At 40.1% G+C, this 18370-nt stretch overlaps 1 protein-coding gene across 1 annotated transcript in view; it reads right to left on the bottom strand.

Moving 5' to 3' along the window:
* Positions 1-16656, bottom strand: part of LOC124616182 (probable 39S ribosomal protein L24, mitochondrial) — a 53618-nt gene extending 36962 nt beyond the window's left edge. The window contains exon 1 of the mRNA XM_047144474.1: positions 16452-16656. Within this exon, the coding sequence (XP_047000430.1) occupies positions 16452-16547 (96 nt within the window). The 5' untranslated portion in view covers positions 16548-16656. The remainder of the gene's footprint in view (positions 1-16451) is intronic.
* Between the last annotated feature and the right edge of the window lie 1714 nt (positions 16657-18370).

Below are 18370 nucleotides of genomic sequence, written 5' to 3'. Positions count from 1 at the left end.
TGGAAAAAAACCCTCAGAATGAACAGTCAACCACTGCCTAGTCTGGATACAAGACACCAGGTAGCTACTTAACTCCTCACAATACGAAAATGCAGGAGCTATTGCTCTACGATCAACAACCTGATCCTTCTGGTCATCTACACAACAGGCTTTCCTACTGAAGCTTGAAGGCACAATACATTCACACAGCATAAGCAATGGGGCTTGGTTGGCTGCCTATACTCATATGTTCCTTCCAATCCCAATGGCTTGCAGATACCGTGTCAACAAACTTTTGTCTGAAAGATTGTAAAAGCAGAATGGTGTACTTCTAGAACTGCAACACTCCTCATCACTGCTATAAATAGCACAACATCCATGATAAGACATTTAGTACAATGTTCCTTATTTATGCACAGTTTTGCAGCTTCTCTGACCCTCTTCTGACTCCGAAAAAATAACACAGCAGTTGTAACTATTTTCAGGTGGAAAAAATGGGCTGCAGAGAGTTTTCTACAACCATCTGACCACAAATAACATTATCAAGAACACAGTTTGGATTTCTGAAGGGTTCTGATATCGAGAAGGCTATTTACACCGACAGTGAAAATGTACTTAATTCATCAAATAACAAATTATAAGCAGCAGGTATTTTCTGTGATTTGTCCAAGGCATTTGATTGTGTGAACCACAACATCCTTTTAAGTAAATTAGAATTCTATGGTGTCACAGGCAGTGCTGCAAAATGGTTCAAGTCATACCTCGCTAACATGAAAAAAAAGGGTGTCAGTGCAAGGGACTAGTGAATTAAGTCATCAGTCATCATCAGAATGGGAAGAAATTACATGTGGTGTTCCACAAGGATCCATCTTACGGCCATTGTTTTTTCTTGTGTACATTAATGATCTCTCATCAGTTACACTGCCAAAGCAGAGTTTGTTTTGTTTGCAGAAGACACAAGTATTGCAATAAATAGTATGTCAAGTGTAGTTCTAGAAAGATTTGCTAATGATATTTTCATGGATATTAATAAATGGTTTAAAGCCAACTCACTGACATTAAACTTCGAAAAGACTCACTGTATGCAATTCAGAACCTGTAAGAGGTTTCCACCCAGCATATGCATAAAGTATGAAGAAGAGCAGATAGAAGAAGTTGACAGTCTTAAATTCCTGGGATTACTACTTGATAATAAATTCAGTTGGGGGGAGCACACCACAGAACTGCAGAAACGCCTTAAATCTGTATTTGCAATTCGAGTGTTAGCAGACATATGCGACATAAAAATGAAAAAGCTTGCATACTTTGCCTACTTTCATTCCATAATGTCATATGGTATAATATTTTGGGTAACTCTTCAAGTCAAACAAAAGTTTTCAGAGTCCAAAAGCGTGTAATACGTATTATTTGTGGAGTAAATTCACAGATGTCCTGTAGAAACCTCTTCAAAGAACTACTGCCTCTCAGTATATTTACACCTTAATGAAATTTGTCCTAAATAATACATCTCTTTTTCCAACAAACAGCTCAGTTCATACATACGATACCAGGAACAGAAATGATCTGCACAAGGACTTAAAAGCACTTACTTTAGTTCCAAAAGGAGTCCACTACTCAGGAACACCCATCTTCAATCATTTTCCAGCAAAAATAAAAAATTTAGTAACAAATAAAGATCAGTTTAAAAGAGCCTGAAAGACTTACTAGTGGCCAACTCATTCTACTCCATTGACGACTTTTTTAATAGAAACAAATGATGTATTGTATATACTCATACTATTAGTATTGTTATTCCAGCTAAAAAAATTACATGTTCCACATCCACAAGAATCTCCTCAGCATGGATCTATGGAATGAAAAACTAATCTCATCCAGGGGGAAAGAGAGAGAGAGAGAGAGAGAGAGAGAGAGAGAGAGAGAGAGAGAGAGAGAGAGAGAGAGAGAGGGGGGGGGGGGGAGGGAAAGAGAGACAGGGAGGGGGGAGGGGAGAGGGAGAGGGGGGAGGGGGGAGGGGGAGAGGGAGGGGGGGGAGAGAGAGGGGGGGGGGCCGAGAGAGAGAGAGAGAGAGAGAGAGAGAGAGAGAGAGAGACCACTCTAAATATTAAGGATTTAGTGAAGTTTCACAGCCTGCATGTGATTACAAATCATCATCATTACAGCACCTAATAAACCTGAAGGTGGGATCCTTGAAGGCATACAACATCTTAATATTCTTACCAACAGGTCCTGTGTGTTATACAAGGCACATTTGCTTCAGTTTTACAAACCTCTATTGAAATCCCGGCCAGACTACAGGTGTACAATGGATAGATTAGTGTCTCAGTGATCTGTACTGGGCCCACACTCAACATAAAAGAATTCCAATGACCTTAAAGGACAGTTCAGGAATTGTGATGTATGCCAAGGCCAGGCATATACTAATCAAAGGCCCAAACTCAGCCTAGCAGCCAAAGTTAAGATGATAGCTGCATAGACCTACAAGGGGTTCATAGCCAACAGTTTAAATCTTAACCTTACCAAGACTGATATTGTGCAATTCCAAACCATCTAACAGTGACCTTTTGGCATCAGAAGCAGACATTATCAATCAGAAACTGAATGAAGCACAGAATGTAAAACTGCTTAGTGTCTGATGGATAACAACTTAAAATGAAGTCAACACTGGGATAAATTAGTCAAGAATTTCAGTTCAGCATGTTATGTCCATAGAAGCATCTTCCATTGTGTTAACCTAAAGGTAAGTGTGAATGCTTATTTTGCATATTTTTACTGTACATTTTCTTATGAGGCAGTGCATGTAAAGCAGAAGTGAGCAGTAAGACTACTGTGTAAAGTAGATAATCATACACCTATCAGAAGTTTCTTTAATGTTCCTGAAATTCTCACTGGTCTTCCAATACATTTACTTCTTAATCGTTTTTGTTGCTAACAATAAAAATCAGTTTTGACTAAAACAGTGATACATATTCATAGTAAAAAAATAAAAATAAGAGATTCATGTAGACTTTACCTCCATGTATGGAGTTATGTTCTCTGGCAGTAAGGTATTCAAGCCTTTGTCTAATGTAAAGCAAGAAATTGAAAATCTTTGTCATTTCAAAAGAAAATTAAAAACATACCTCATTAGCTACTCATTCTACAAATTATTTGAATACCTAGATTCAGGGATTTAAAATTTCTGTTAGGTACATGAGAAGCTGCTGTGTTTGTTAATTTGTGTGACAAGTAATAATGTGCTGCAAATTGGATTCAATATTTATAGACATTAATGTATTTTCCTTGAAAAATACCACTGCAATCTTCTAAATACACTGGTGTCCAAAATTAAAGCAATAAATGAAGATTTTGCAACATTGCGTTTATTTTGCCACGAAACTGTAATAAACAGGAGACAGTAAAGTAAAAACAATATAAAGAACATAAAAAACTGCAACATGCGTAACAGTAGACAAAAACGTTCTTTTCCAGCTTAACATATTTGCGCACACATGCCGACAATATGTTAATGTGCTTGGTATGGGGTGTAACCACTTCTGACAGTGATACATGCGTGATAATGAAACGGCATGCTGTCAATGATGCCACCAACCACTTTCTTCAGCCACTATCCACCATCCCCAACCCTTTACCTCTTGGATCCCTACTTGTCACTATTGACTACACTTCCCCATACACCAACATTCCTCACATCTAAGACCTAGCTGCTATTGAACACTACCTCTCCCAACATCCTTCAGGCTCCAAACGTACTAAAACAAACAATTACTTCTCCTCTCGAGGGGAGGCATACAAAAAAAAGTCTGTGGCACAGCCATGGGCATCCACATTGGACCCTCCTAAGCCAACTTGTTTAAGTGCTATCTAGAGGAAATCTTTGTAGTTTTTCAAAATCCAAAATCCCAGGTCTCGTTCAGGTTCTCCAATAATATCTTTATGATCTGCACTCAGGGCCAGGACACCCTATCCTCATTCCTTCACAACCTCAACACTGCCTTTCCCATCCATTTAGTCCTCCTCAACCCAGCGTGCCACCTTCCTGGACATTGGCCACCTCTACTCGGATGGCTCTACTCACACCTGCATTTTGACAGCTGCCATTCCTCCCACACATAATATCCCTCTCACACAGCCTGGCCACCTGTGGCCTGCATATCTGCAGTGATGAGGCTTGCTTAACCAGTATGCTGAAGGTCTCACAAAGGCCTTCACAGACAAGAACTATCCCCAGACCTCATCTGCAAGTAGATTTCACATGCTGTATCCCCACATAACCCCAATCCTCTCACTATCCCCAAGAACCAGCTCAAAAGGAGTGCCTCTTTGTCACCCAGTACCAACCTGGACTTGGATAACTGAACCGCATCCCTCATCAGCGCTTTGATCATCTATCATCATGCCCAAAAATCAGGGACAACCTACTCAAGATCCTTCCCAACCCTTCTAATGTGGTGTTCTGTTGACCACCCAATCTTCACAATGTGCTAGTCCACCCCTATGCCACTCTCAATCCCAAACTCTTGCCATAGGGATCATATCCTTATGGAAAAACCAGGTACAAGATCTGCCCAATCCATCTAGCCAGCACTTCCTATTCCAGTCCTGTCACAGTCTTACCCTACCCCATGATAGGCCAGGCCACATGTGAAAGCAGCTACATTATATAGCAGCTCTGCTGCAAACATTGCTCAGTTTTTTATATGGGTATGACTACCAACCAGCTGTCACATGAATGACTGGCCACCACCAAACTGTGGCCATGAGCACAGTGGACCACCCTGTAGCACAACATGCAGCTGAATGTAACATGCTCGACTACAATGGCTACTTCAAATCCCACGCCATCTGGATCCTCCCCTCCACTAACAGCTTTTCTGAACTGCGTAGATGGGAGTTATCCTTACAACACATTCTCCACTCCTGAAATCATCCTGGTCTCAGCTTACGGTAACCTACAGTCCCCAAACTCTCCACCCAATTGTTTTAACTATTTCTGCCCACTCTACCCTATCACCTCCTCCCAAGTCATGTCCTCTCATCATTACTGTGTACTGCTCTCTGTCACTGCACTGACTGGTATCTTTCTCGTTCCCTGCTCCTCTCCTTTCCACTTCCTTTCTCCCCACAACCCCCACAGCCTCCCGATGCTGCAGCTGGTAACCTTTCCCTGCCACCTCCAGCCCCTGCATGCTCTGCCAGGCAGTGTTGATTTCTCTTCTGCTGTCTGTACCCTGCTATCCCTCTCCCTTCTCTGAGCCACTCCAGATTGATGCACCTAAACAACACATTTCAGTGACATTTTGGTCAGAGCAGCTGCAGACAGTGGTCACGCATGCATGCACACACTTTTTTTTTGTCGTCTTCTTCTGAAGAAGGCTACGGTCTAAAGCTCAGTGCTTTGTCCTACCTGTTTGCAACTGAATGTGTCATCTTTACAGTGAGTAGCAATCTATCCTTTTCATTATACTGTTGATATTCCAACCTGGATTTTCCACTGTTTCATACAATAACTGGCTTATATATCAAGTACATGTGACATTCTAATAGATAAAAGTCAACTTCATACCAATACCGCTTAACAGCAACTGACAGTTTGCAGTACTACATTACACTGATATTATTAACAAAGAATAGTTGTTAACTTTTCAGTATTATTTATAATCTGCGCAGATCATTGTGACAAGAGGGCTTCCATCTTCTTGCAGTTGATGGCTAGCACAAAACACTGTTATCAGCTGCCAAGCTTATCTCACCGCATACGCAAACACATTGTCACATCATCTATGCCCACATAAAATACAATTAAATTTTCAGTAGAACCAAAAACCAGACCAACCTGCAAATTTCTTACTTTTTAGTCATTCAATGACTAGACTTGGCCCGACACCCATTTTCTCAGCTCGTAACTTCTCATCAAATGTATAAAATATAAAAAGTAGCAACCTGGACTGGTTTTTCGTTCTACTGATCAGCAGAAGTTGTTGATCCAAACTACTCCAGCTTGCCGGAACTTCATAATTCAATTTTCATTATTAATAGAACATACAATCTCTTAAGTAAAGACAGTACATATTGTGTTCATTAAATTATTCTTTACCCTTAATTTGTCATCCAGGTGGAAAAGATCATGGCTTCTAGACCAATTACACTCATGTTCAGAAAAAACAAAACACCTTAAACAACCAAAGATAAGATGTTCATATTCACAGGATGTGTACATTAGTATGTTCTGCAGTCACCTGGGTTCAGCTTGTGCCCTGTTGCCTCGTAGGCACAGGATCTGCCATAGGTCCGGATAACTTGTTCCATGCATGATGGCATCGATGCGAATAAGGTGCGAATGATGTCCTGTAGTATAGCCATCCATGGTACATTCACCTGGTTCCAAAGTTCATCTGTGGAGATTAGTATTGGGTCACAGTGCTGCACCCATCGTTTTGCCACATCCCACACACTTTCAATTGGCGACACATCTGGTGTGACCTGATGGACCAGGGCAAAAGGCTGACATCCTGTGACACCAAGAAGGCATATGTTCATGCAGCAACATGTAGTTGTGCATTGTCTTGCTGAAAAATGGCATCTGGGGTGTTATGCAGAGTGGGAATGGCTATGGGTTGCAGGATGTCATTCATGTACGTCACACTGGTCAGAGTGCCCTGGACACGCACCAAGTGCGATTTGTGGGCATACCCAACAGCACCCCACACCATAAGGCCTTGAGTTGGCACTGTATGTCCTGTGCAAATGCAGTCACTATGGTGCTGCTCCTTCTGTCTGCTGTGAACCAAAAAATGCTGCTCCTTCTGTCTGCTGTGAACCAAAAAACAGCCATCATTTTCAAACAAACAGAATTTGGATTTGTCCGTAAGCACTATCTCATGCAATTCCTGTGTCCAGTGACGTTGGTCCATACACCATTGCCATCTAGCATGTTTCTCCACATTTGTCAAAGATAGGCAGAGAAGTTGATGACACACATCTAACCCATGCCATGACAAATGGCGACGGACTGTCACCCCTGATAGCGTACAATGTGTAACACTGTTCCACTGTTGCACCAGAGCCAAGGAGGACGCAGATGAGGTGTTGATCTTCTCAGCGGGAGGTCTGGGTGGTGTGACCAGACCCATTTTGACGTGTTCTAGAGCCTTCCATGAAGCATTTGGCACACACCCATTGCACTGCAGAAACACTTTGTCCCACACAAGCAGCAGTTTCCCAGATGGATGCATCACATTCTCTCATGCCAATAATGCGCCCTCTTTCAAACTCACTGATCTGATGGTATGGTCCATGTATATATCTGTGAGGCATTCTGATATGTCTACTCAAGTCACACTGATCAGTTACCTTCAGTTTATAGTGACAACTAGAGCCGCAGGCACATTTTACCAGTTGGTGGTGTTGTGTCGTGATATCGATGTTAACCTTGAACCCGCGGGCTGACATGGTTCAATTGCTAATCATTTATGCCAAATACACTAATTACATGTCCTGTGAATATGATTATGCTATCTCTAGTCATTCCAGGTGTTCTGTTTTTTTTCTGAACACGATTATATTTGTCACACCATAACACTGCTGAATCCATAACCCACATGGAGAAAGTGTAGCTGTATAGATCTTCATTGTTATAGTTGAAGTCCAAAATAATCATCTTAGTAACTGCCTGTAGTTGTGAAAGCAGGTATCCTGGTTGATGATGACAGCTGAGTGAAATCTTTCCTTACTATCCAAAGAAAGTCTCTCTAGTCAATAACAAAAAATAAATTGTGTCTTACATCAGCAACTGGGCAGCTCCCACCCCATTGAGGAATTCACCTAATGGTATCATATACCTTATGAAACTACGGATAGTGTACCAGAAATCATGTCATGCTGCCTTGTTGGTTTCATTAATTCACCAGTGTTTGGCTCTTACTAGTAACAAAGCTGAGAAATTCTCTGCAGTTAGTAAACATTTCATAATCTACGGAGTTGCCTCATAACCCTGATTGTAGAGCCAAACTTCTCACTCCACCAGGGAATTAGGTCAGTAGTCTGGAGGACCACAATCATAATATTCTCCACCCATTCAAAGACATAGTCAAATCACTGAAAAACAACCAGCTGGTTTAAAGCGTCCAGTTAGCCTTTGTTAACATCCATATTGATTGTTTCGTTTCAGGTTCTGTTAAAATTGTCGGTGTATCCATCAGACAGTAGTCACTAGGGTGCAAACTGTAGGCCATATCCTGTTGAGCAGTGTCAGTGAGGGTGGGAGACTATCCTGAGAGATTGGTGCCCAAGAATGACCCTGTAGCAGAGATGAAGTATGTGCTCTGCCTTCCATTCAGATGGCATAATTCTGCTTCTAAAAGGTTCTCAATACCTTGATATTTTGAGCAGGTGGGAGGGAGAGATCCATAGCATGTCACACAATTAAAATTTCGAAAAATGAGTAATTGGGGAAACAGTATAAACGACTAAAGTTATCTAATGAGAACTTCAAATTTCATATGCTGAGTTGGAAGGCCGCAATTTGATGCCTCGGACAGAACCACTAAGGCATGCTCTGTCTAAGGTAAAGGCGATTATTTGGCCTCAGCAAGAGGCTTTGAGGCTTTACAGTTAGATGAACTGGATCCAGCATCATTTACATCTTCTGTGTCAACTTTTCCACTGTCACTGCAAAGAAGTTCTAAGACATGTGGCTATAAAGCCCAGTATTTCCTCTGTGCTTCAGCATTTTGCACATATTTCAAGCCTTTCATTTCTTTGTCATCCTGTTGTTCTCAATAAATTTAGAACACTCAGCTCCATGCAGGATGTTTATCATTGCAACTCACACAAGCGTCTGGGAATTAGTATGACATTACCATATCATGGGGAGACTAACAATTTACACATTACCAAACGTTCTTGGGTCTTAGATGTCAGCACAATACAACAAAAATGCTGACAGTTGAGGCATATAGAGTTAATACTTTAAAGGAGATGAAACCTGAAGTAATTAACACTGGGAAGATTGGTGTGCTTCTTCTGTGGTTCCCTTGTTACCTTTCTTAAAATATTCACAATGTCAGTAGGGCTAACTGCTTTCCAATTTCGTTTTGATTTTATTATTTCCATGACTACAGTATCTTGAAGATCACAATGCTTCTGCTCTAATTCAGAACACTACGTTAGTTGGTCACCATCAGATAGTGACAGACGTATTCTGCTCTTAAATGCAGTAGGCATAGCAGTTTCTATGAGGAATATTTCAGTTGACAGCCTTTCATGGGTTAAACTGTTCCTTTAATTACATGTACAACATACTGTCTATGAAATAGCCATCCTTCTCAGTTGTTCTTTCTTCATGCTTTACAGTTAAAAACATACCCTCACTAATTATGTGTGCTATGTTACAACTATTCTGCAGCATCTCAAGGAAGACTGACCATCCGAAGTCTTTTGGATTGGGTGTTTGGGCTAATGTTAAACCTAAGTCTGGACCAAAGTAAAGTTTGCAACACTAAATGGCAGCTGCAATAGTGCCTCTTGTGGATTGTATAGAATCTAATGTCATAAAACAATGATCCACATTGTAGCCCAAAGTCTAAGTTAATTTCAAATGTATGTTTGGTTGTGAGCTAGTGATGGCAATGAAAGTGAATAGAAGAAAATTGGCTTTGGTGACAGGTGAACCTGTGGAGTTGCCCAAGATCTATGAAGGGAAGTCACCATTATCGTGGGCCAGTCACATTAAGTATGGTTACAGGCCTGGCAGCTAGTTCACCTCGGGTTTTCCTTCACTAATTGTTATTACCTAACTTTGTCCCTACGAACTGAACTACAAGCACCGCTGCTGTTTCCCAGACTGTATCTGGCTTGCTTAGAATGGTGCCCATGTTATCTGCACTCCATAAGACTCAATTGGAACTGTGCTTAATATTATAATATTCCAATATACACGCTCAACAAAGCAGTTGTGATAGGACTTACAGTAATTTTTAAATCAGGAACTTTCATTATTTGAATGGACAATTTAATCTTTTGTTACAGGATGCTAATTTTCTGTTGAATAAATATTTGTTGGCCATAAAGAGAGGGTAATAGCATTGGTGACGAGATGGTCCGAGTTTTGATTAGCCAAGCACTAATAGGAATAAGAATTTTTTTCATGCATGCATAGGCAGCAACAACTAAACTAGAATCAGGAGTTGGTCATTTACATTAATTAGTTCTATGCTGCAGCAGTCACCCATCCCAGCATTTTAGCCATTTAACAAGAAGCAAGAAGACTGGGCCATATATCAAAAACTCCTTGCACTGCACTTTCAGGCAAGTGATTATTAAATGGGATATTATATGTCCAAATTGTCAACAGGACTCTGTGTGTGTGACAGAGAGAGAGAGAGAGAGAGAGAGAGAGAGAATCATATGCGAAAAATTCAATATGTGATGTAGCGATTCATTTAGTGCTGGATAAGGATGTCCACAAGCAAGCCTTAAGACATTCTGAACCCTCCCCGGCTGAAGTGTTACAAACTGTATGTGTATTTGAAATATCACAAGCTACACAATAAACTTTTTCAGTACTTTTGACTTTTCACATGTGACCACAGCCATAGTCATCGTCATACAGCGCAGTGGGTTTCTGTAATGAAGTCCAAAGTGGTCTCAGTCATGAATCAGTCCATGTATTTCAATATGGGTGCTCCTTCGTTCAGCCAAGTGCAACTGAAGTTGTGGGCAAATGATTACCATGAGGTGCCACTTTTAGGTTGTGTGCAACAGACACTCACATGTAAGCAGGTCTCTCGAACATTGTTCTTTTTCGTTGTGGTGCACCTGATGGTGAAGAACATTTTTGACCACAATGCATTTTCAATCTTTGGATTTTTACTGTATAATGAAGTGCCCTTCGTCAGCTCATCAGTATCCTGTGAAGCCACTGATACGTTCTGTACACAATTTGCACTGTTGCTTGAAACAGGTTTGGTGTAAGCAATAGGCTTTCAGGTCCACAATGTCTTAATGATGACATGGAGTCCATTATTTTGTGACGTTCGTCCAATTTCAGTGGCCATTAAATATGAGACTGATCTAGATGGATTTGAAACAGAACAGGTATTGTCCACCATTTCCTATAGTAAGTGGGCTTTGTCATGGTAGTGGTTAGGAAGCCTAGCAGCTCTTGTTGTTGTGTGGAGACATAAGGGAAACCATTAGTTGTGCAAGCACATACTGCTTCTCATCCCTTGCATTGTCCAAATGAGCTTTTTTATAACCTTTCAGGAAGAAAATTATTTTCTAAAATCTATCTTGTGAAGGCTATTTTCAATTACTTCTTTAAAAAATCTTGCCTTCTGGCACCTCAGTGCCCCTGCCATATTCGAGATGTTTCTTACAATGGCTATTGCAGGGACTTGATATTGTGAGAATTAGCTCAATGATATTCTGGTCACTGGGTGCATGATGGAAAAACGTTTGTACAATCTACATCTCGGTTTTGCAGCCTCTGCACAGAAAGATATCAAGTGTAATTTTTCCAAATACACCTCCTTGCAAGCAGTGGTGAAGAAGGCTTTAGCATACCAAAGAATATGTAGAGGCCATTTAGAACATGCCTGTGCCTAAATCCATAAAGACATTCAAGTATTTCCAGAAAAAGCACATTACTATGTATGCTATGTTTATTTTGCAGGTAGCCTCCAGAGACCACCATCTAAATTGTCTCCACTGAAAGTGTATCCCCTTTCAATGGTCAGAAGAATGCTATTTGGCTTTTTAGAAATTAAAATCAGCCCTCTGGTTGACATCTTATCATAATTTATCATCCCCACTTGCCACTGGTGTTAGTATCAGAATCATCCAACATGGCACTGGGGCTGTTGACTCTGATAAGTTAACAGATAGTACAGAGAAGACAACCACATTTATGTCAAAAACATTTAGTTCAGTCCAAGAACATAATTCACAAATCAAACACGAAACACTGGCCATCATGTTTAGTGTTCATAAATTTTGCATTTTTTCGTATGGCCACAAATTTCTTCTTATTACTGACCACAAACCACTCTGATCAATTTTTGAACACAAAACTGCCAGAGCAAATTACATTCATCCATGGGCATTCTCTTTGACACATGTCCAATATTCTATTCACTACCACACTTCTGCTCGACATTCTAGTGTGGATACAGTCTCTCATCTTCCAGTAGATCAGGCTCTTGTATGTGATGGAATAGTTACCTGCACTCCACGAGCTGGTATACCATTTAAAATAGTACTTCTTTTTGACAACCATGTTGTTTCCACCACCATAGGACATATTTGGAACTATGCTTAACATTATAATGAAGTAGCCGTGTTTGGACTTAAATGAATTTCAATCAGGTACTTTTATTGTCTGTTTTGTGGACCAGCATACAATTTAATTTGTTGTTAAACACTGCTAATTTGTTGGCCATAAAGTGAGGGTTACAACACTAAATGCAGAAGTCTACTAAACAATGTGTCAATAGGTTCATTTGAGCAGTTGCCAGCGGGCTCATACGCATGCACAGAGCTGAATTCGTGTATGAGCAGTGCCTTCTCCCGCTTCTGGCTACTCGAAATGTGGCTGTTTGCTGTAAGAGCAGTAGCAGCAAGTAGTCAGAGGTTACCCTGAAAAATTTTTCTGGCACATCCAAGCTGCCAGATCACGCACACACAGAGCAAGCTGAGGTATAGTGGGGGGTCATTCTCCACGTGACTTGTGTGTATGTTTCGTGATATTGCTGGTGTCTCTTTGTTTACAGCTCATGTCAAATGAAAACAAAACAGATTTCTGTGGCCGGGAGCCATGAAGTGAATTAATATACATTCTCATAATCATGAAAGATTAAAATAATTTCGTTTCAATTTTCTGATTTTATATTATTTCCACATTATTAGCAATCAACCATTAATGTCTTAATGAAGCTATTGCTGTCAGTTTTGTGGATAAATTTGCTTATATTAATTTTTTTCCGCTGAGGCAGTTAGTTTAACTGAAACGAAGTGGTTCGTTCCGCACTATTGGTGCTAACCGGTTTGAAGCTGACTAAGCAGGCAAATTTGGTCAGTAATTTTGAACAAAATATTTTGTTTCAAATATGTTAACAGCTGTAGCAGAATTTTACAAATCTGTCTTCCGTGAAACTGTGTTTTTCGATCACAAGACACTTGTCGAGTACTTCCTCTAGGCCTGAAGTTATTTCTTAATCTGTGTTGTTTACATGATGAATTTATGCAATGCCGTTCTATGGTAAATTGTAGACTGGCAGCATACCGTGTTTTATCATTTTAACTCCCCACATGGCTTTGTATTTATTCCTAGAGTAGAATATAAACTGTTAGTTGTACAGTTTCTTTGCCTTGCAGACAACCTTGTTAATTTTTTACACATTTTGAAATGGTCATGAAATCTATTGTCCTTTATTCTGGTGTAAGCTACACAAGGAACCTCTTGCCCCCCCCCCCCCCAAGAAATCTGTATTCCTTCTTACTATCTTTTTGCAGTGCCGTGTAGATGTAAACCTGATTGGAAATGATATATAACAATATTGCAGAGTATGAATAATAAAAACAAAAAAATCTCTCAAAGTCACCACATAGCAAAATGTTATGGTACTTCGAGCTGTAGAGTATAGTTTTGAAATGAATAACATGCCAAGAACCGCTTCCTTATTTGCATTCCTTACCTGGGTAGAACTGATAAAACAATTGCTCCAGGTACAACTCCCTAGGTCCTCTCAACAACATGGCACAGGGCTGCACACGGTCATGTGGTGCCCCACCACATACGAAATTCTATGCAGAAATGCGACGAAAAGCATGTGAGCAGAGCAAGCACCAAGCACGGGCTGTTTACATCATCGTAGCTGCGCATGCGCACTACGGCCTATTGTCTGGTGCTCTGGCAACTGCTCAAATGAACCTAATGAGATTGGATTTAACAGAACCAGCATACATCAAAAAGGAGTATTTCAATTGCACACACTAATACTGGCACTAATCAAATGGAAATGACCCAGATCATAGAATGTGATAAACTTATTACTTGTGAAACACAGTGAAGGATGAGCACAATGGAAACACTTATGGAACTGATAATACAATGCTTAAATTGAACACAAATGTAAAGCAGCATAATTCTGTGTTATTGTGCAGATTCCAAGTGTTTTATGAGATATAAACTCTGTCTATCAGTTATTAATACCTCGCATAGACTTTCATCTATAAATTTAAATGGAGCATTCTTGTCTGAATGTACAACATTTAGCTAAACATACCTAAATAAACTACACATTTGTCTTAGCAATGATTTTAACACACTACAATGGGAACGAAAAACTTGACACACAATGCAATGATAAACTGTCATGTTACCCCAAGAGGTACAATTTATTCCCTCAATGAACATCACAATACTGGATGTAGTTTAAAGAGGACTGACTGGAACACTCCGTGTTCTGTGGAGTTAACACGGCTTGGCCTCAGCAAAGGTGGGAGGTTTGATGATTTTTTTTGTACCACAGAGCTGCAGCTACATCAACAATGCTTCAAATATATGAAATTTCAGCTGGTGCAATTTCTGTGCTCTCACTAACAAACACTGTTCAGACAGCAGTTTGCAGTTATCATAGGTATGGTGACACCATATTAAGTGTGGAAGTTGATGGTCACTAGTATTCTTTTCACATTTTTATGCCTTCACAGTATCATGTTTTCAAAAACTATATTTTTCTTTTATCAAACATTTACACATTTTATGAGACATAGGCCTACTAAATTAGTGATCTAAAACAACATGATACACTGGTAATTCCTGTAGGTTGGACAAAGTAACTTTGAACGGTTGCTTTATTATTAAATGTGTTCTTTTGTGAAGCAGCAATTACTTCATCACTATTTCAATACTTCATATAATGGTTGAATTTTGCCACAATACAAGACACTTACAGATGAAGAACTTCCAAGAAATCACTCGACTGACCGAAAAGCAAACTTGGTCCAGTGAGACAATTACTGACAACCAGCCCTCATCACTCTCAAGAAGTCACCACTTAGTTAATTTATACCTCTGTTTCTAGAATATTTCACAAGAGTGAACTGTCATCTCTGCAAAATAGTTGTGGTTAAAGGATTATGCTCATGACAAAGTCAACTGTGTAGTATTCCAACAGACAACTGACCAATGAAAAAGGTCTCACAATGAGTTTTACAATGAAGCCCACTTCCACACTGGTTCACATAATTAGTGATGCAGTACACTTCCATGCATCAGGACTCATGAACAAATAAAATATTCATTGCTGATTGCATTCAAATATTCACTTCTGTGCATGTACCCTTTCCACAGCCAACATATCACAGTGGTATGCCTGACTGCGATACCGGGCCCATTTTTGAGGATAGGACAGCCGTCAGTTTCATTTTATTCATCATAAACGTTTGTGTACAAAGCCAGCAAGTGTTCAATAATGATTCAAACAATGAACAATTACTGCACTTGCCACTTCTCTTCATATGCAACACAATGCTTTTAGAAATTTTTTCTCTAACCTGGACAGACTGTAGATATGCAGTACTGGTGTACAAACAGTTAAACTTATCAAACACAATCAAAAACAGACGTTTCAATAAGGAATCCATCATATACTAATAACAGTATATTCTCAAGTCCAAATAAAAGCCCAACTGCTTCACAGTTTTACATATACATTTGTGTTAATTGTAATTATTGGCCTGTGGCTTACACCACTTTGAGCTGTAAGTCTACTAGATGATAAACTATGTTGAGAATAGTAGCAGCAGAGTAAACTTTAACCTACTGAACGGCAACATACAGTGGTAAACAAAAAATGTCTTTATTGCAAATTCATATTTTGCTGGATGCCATAGGCATCTACACAGTTCTGCCTTAAATGAATTAATCCAAGTAAAGTTCCCATTCTCATAACTCCACATAGATTTACAAAACTTTCGTATACTGTATGAAATTCAAGCTTTACAGATAAAGTGCCTCAAAGAACCAGTAAAACAACGTAATGATTCTGTTATTAACGCAAATAATGTCATCATTTTATGGGTAATCCATGAACAAACTGCAGGTCAGCTGAACCCACCGATACCCGATGGCGACTTCGTCCCACGACGTAAAGTGGTGGCGTGTGACGCCATACAAGCGTAAATATGAAGAGAACACAACTCCACCAAATAGCCGGTTTCTGTTGTTATGAATGTCTTGATCACTGAAGGCGTTATTTTGAAATACGTAATGCGCCAAGGCATGAAGCACATTCATGCGATACTGAAAGTGGTGCCTCACTGACCAGTCAAACAAAATTAATAGCAAGCATATTCGTGGGGGTAAATGCTCTTTCGAGTACAATAAACATTTGTGTGTTTAACGCTGTCAGGCATCCTGACGCCTAATAACACCTAAACATCGAAACGACTAATTGTCAACATATACTCACTTTCTCCATAGCCCTTTTGATGTACGTCTCCGGCAAATTCGAATACTGTTTGGTTAAATCTCCAACTTTACTCAACAGCAACGACGTGAACCTCATTTTCTATGCAGCTTCTGTTCTGTCAATAAAATCTAACCAAATTTAAATCACACTAAATATGTACTCTGCCTCAACTGTAAACAACTAAAATGAGTACAGTACAGCTGGCGTTGGGCTGCAATCGATATATTAAATATGGCGCTAACGTAAACATTAAATAACGCTACAGTTCAATACGTTACGACAACCTTTATCTGTCATTCATATTCGTTAACTTCGCCAGTTCACAATTATTCTATCATATTTCAACTCAATCTACACCCTAGGCTAGGCCACAAATCAGGGTGTCACAACAACCTATCAACCTATTTAAGCCGAGAGCCAGTTGTACGGTGTACCGTAGTCATTTTGGCGGCTGATTTAATTACATTTTCACAATATTTACAGTGCAAAAATGACGGATTTTTGCGAGGGGTCACTTCTATATAATGTGAAATAGAAAAGCCATTCAAGTGGCGCCACTGAAGTTGCATACGTTGCAAGAGAAAATAGCAACACGGAAGGACCAGTATTTCGATATTACTAAACAACTACACCAGCTTACAGAACAATTTGTTGTGCTACAGAGGCAAGTATCATGTAACTGCAAAACACGAACAACTTATCTGGACAAGAAACAAGTAACATCAGAGCTGCCAGAAACAGCCAACAGGGGAAATTTGTTGGTATCACAAGCGGTTTGGCAACAGAATAACGAGGTGCACAAAACAATGTGTGCACCCAATTGGTTACTGCAGCCGCCAGTATTCGTGGCAGGCTGTGGAAATCAACAGGAGTGCCTTCAAATGAGAGGTGAGCACGCCAAGGAAACTGGCATGGTGAATAACTTGTCAAGTTTACTTACTCCATCACAAGAGTTATATGTTAAAGATGTGAGGCCAGTAAGCTACTGTCTCATTGATTCAGGATCAGTTGTTAGTGTACTTCCTATCAGAGATGGTAGAACTGAAGCCCAATCTTCCCAAATGCTATTCACTGCAGTGAATAAGTCACCAAAAGTGACATACAGAAAGTGTGAAATGGAAGTAGATTTAGGGTTCTGACAGAGTTACCAATGTACTTTTGTACTAACAGGGGTGACAGGGGGCATACTGCAAGCCAACTTCCTGTGCCACATGGTAACAGAAGTACATATCAGCACTACACAAACTAGGAAAGATGGAAAAGTCGTCATGGGTATCCTAGGAAAAAAACACTAATACCATGAGCTACAAACACAGTCTGGTGGTAATCGACGAAAGCGACAGCAACATGGTGCATATGCTGAAGGTGTCACACACCTCAATGTACCACATTAGGACAGCTTCAAGTCATCCAGCCTTGCAGCAGCCATGAGGGTAGCCCCTTATTGTTTCACAGCAGAAAAAAGCATAATTTGGTGGTTTGTTAAAGATAAGTACGCTACATAGAACTGATAGACCATGGGCCTCGCCACTGCACATAGTATAAGAATGATGGTAATTGGAAGCCTTGTGGCGACTGCTGGGTGGTAAACACCTGAACAGTGCCAGACCAGGACCCTTTCCCCAAAATCACGGATTTTACCAATGTTTTGGCAGGAGTGACAATATTTAGCGTTAGTTGACTGCAAGAAGACATATCGTCAGGTACTAGTCATGCAAAATGTTATAACGAAGACAGTAACAACGCCCTTCAGTTTGAGTACATGAGAATGTGGTCCTGCCTATAGAGTGTGGCGCCGACTTGACAGTGGTTTATTGACAAGATGCTAAAGGGATTGCAGTGTTGTTTCATATACTTGATCGATATATTATTGTTCTCAAAGTCGGAGCAGTTGCATGAAGAGCACCTCCAGGCCATTT

Source organism: Schistocerca americana, chromosome 5 (assembly GCF_021461395.2).
Source record: "Schistocerca americana isolate TAMUIC-IGC-003095 chromosome 5, iqSchAmer2.1, whole genome shotgun sequence".
NCBI classification, from domain to species: domain Eukaryota; kingdom Metazoa; phylum Arthropoda; class Insecta; order Orthoptera; family Acrididae; genus Schistocerca; species Schistocerca americana.
Note: the sequence above shows the minus strand (reverse complement) of the source record. Positions and strands in the feature narration are given on the sequence as shown.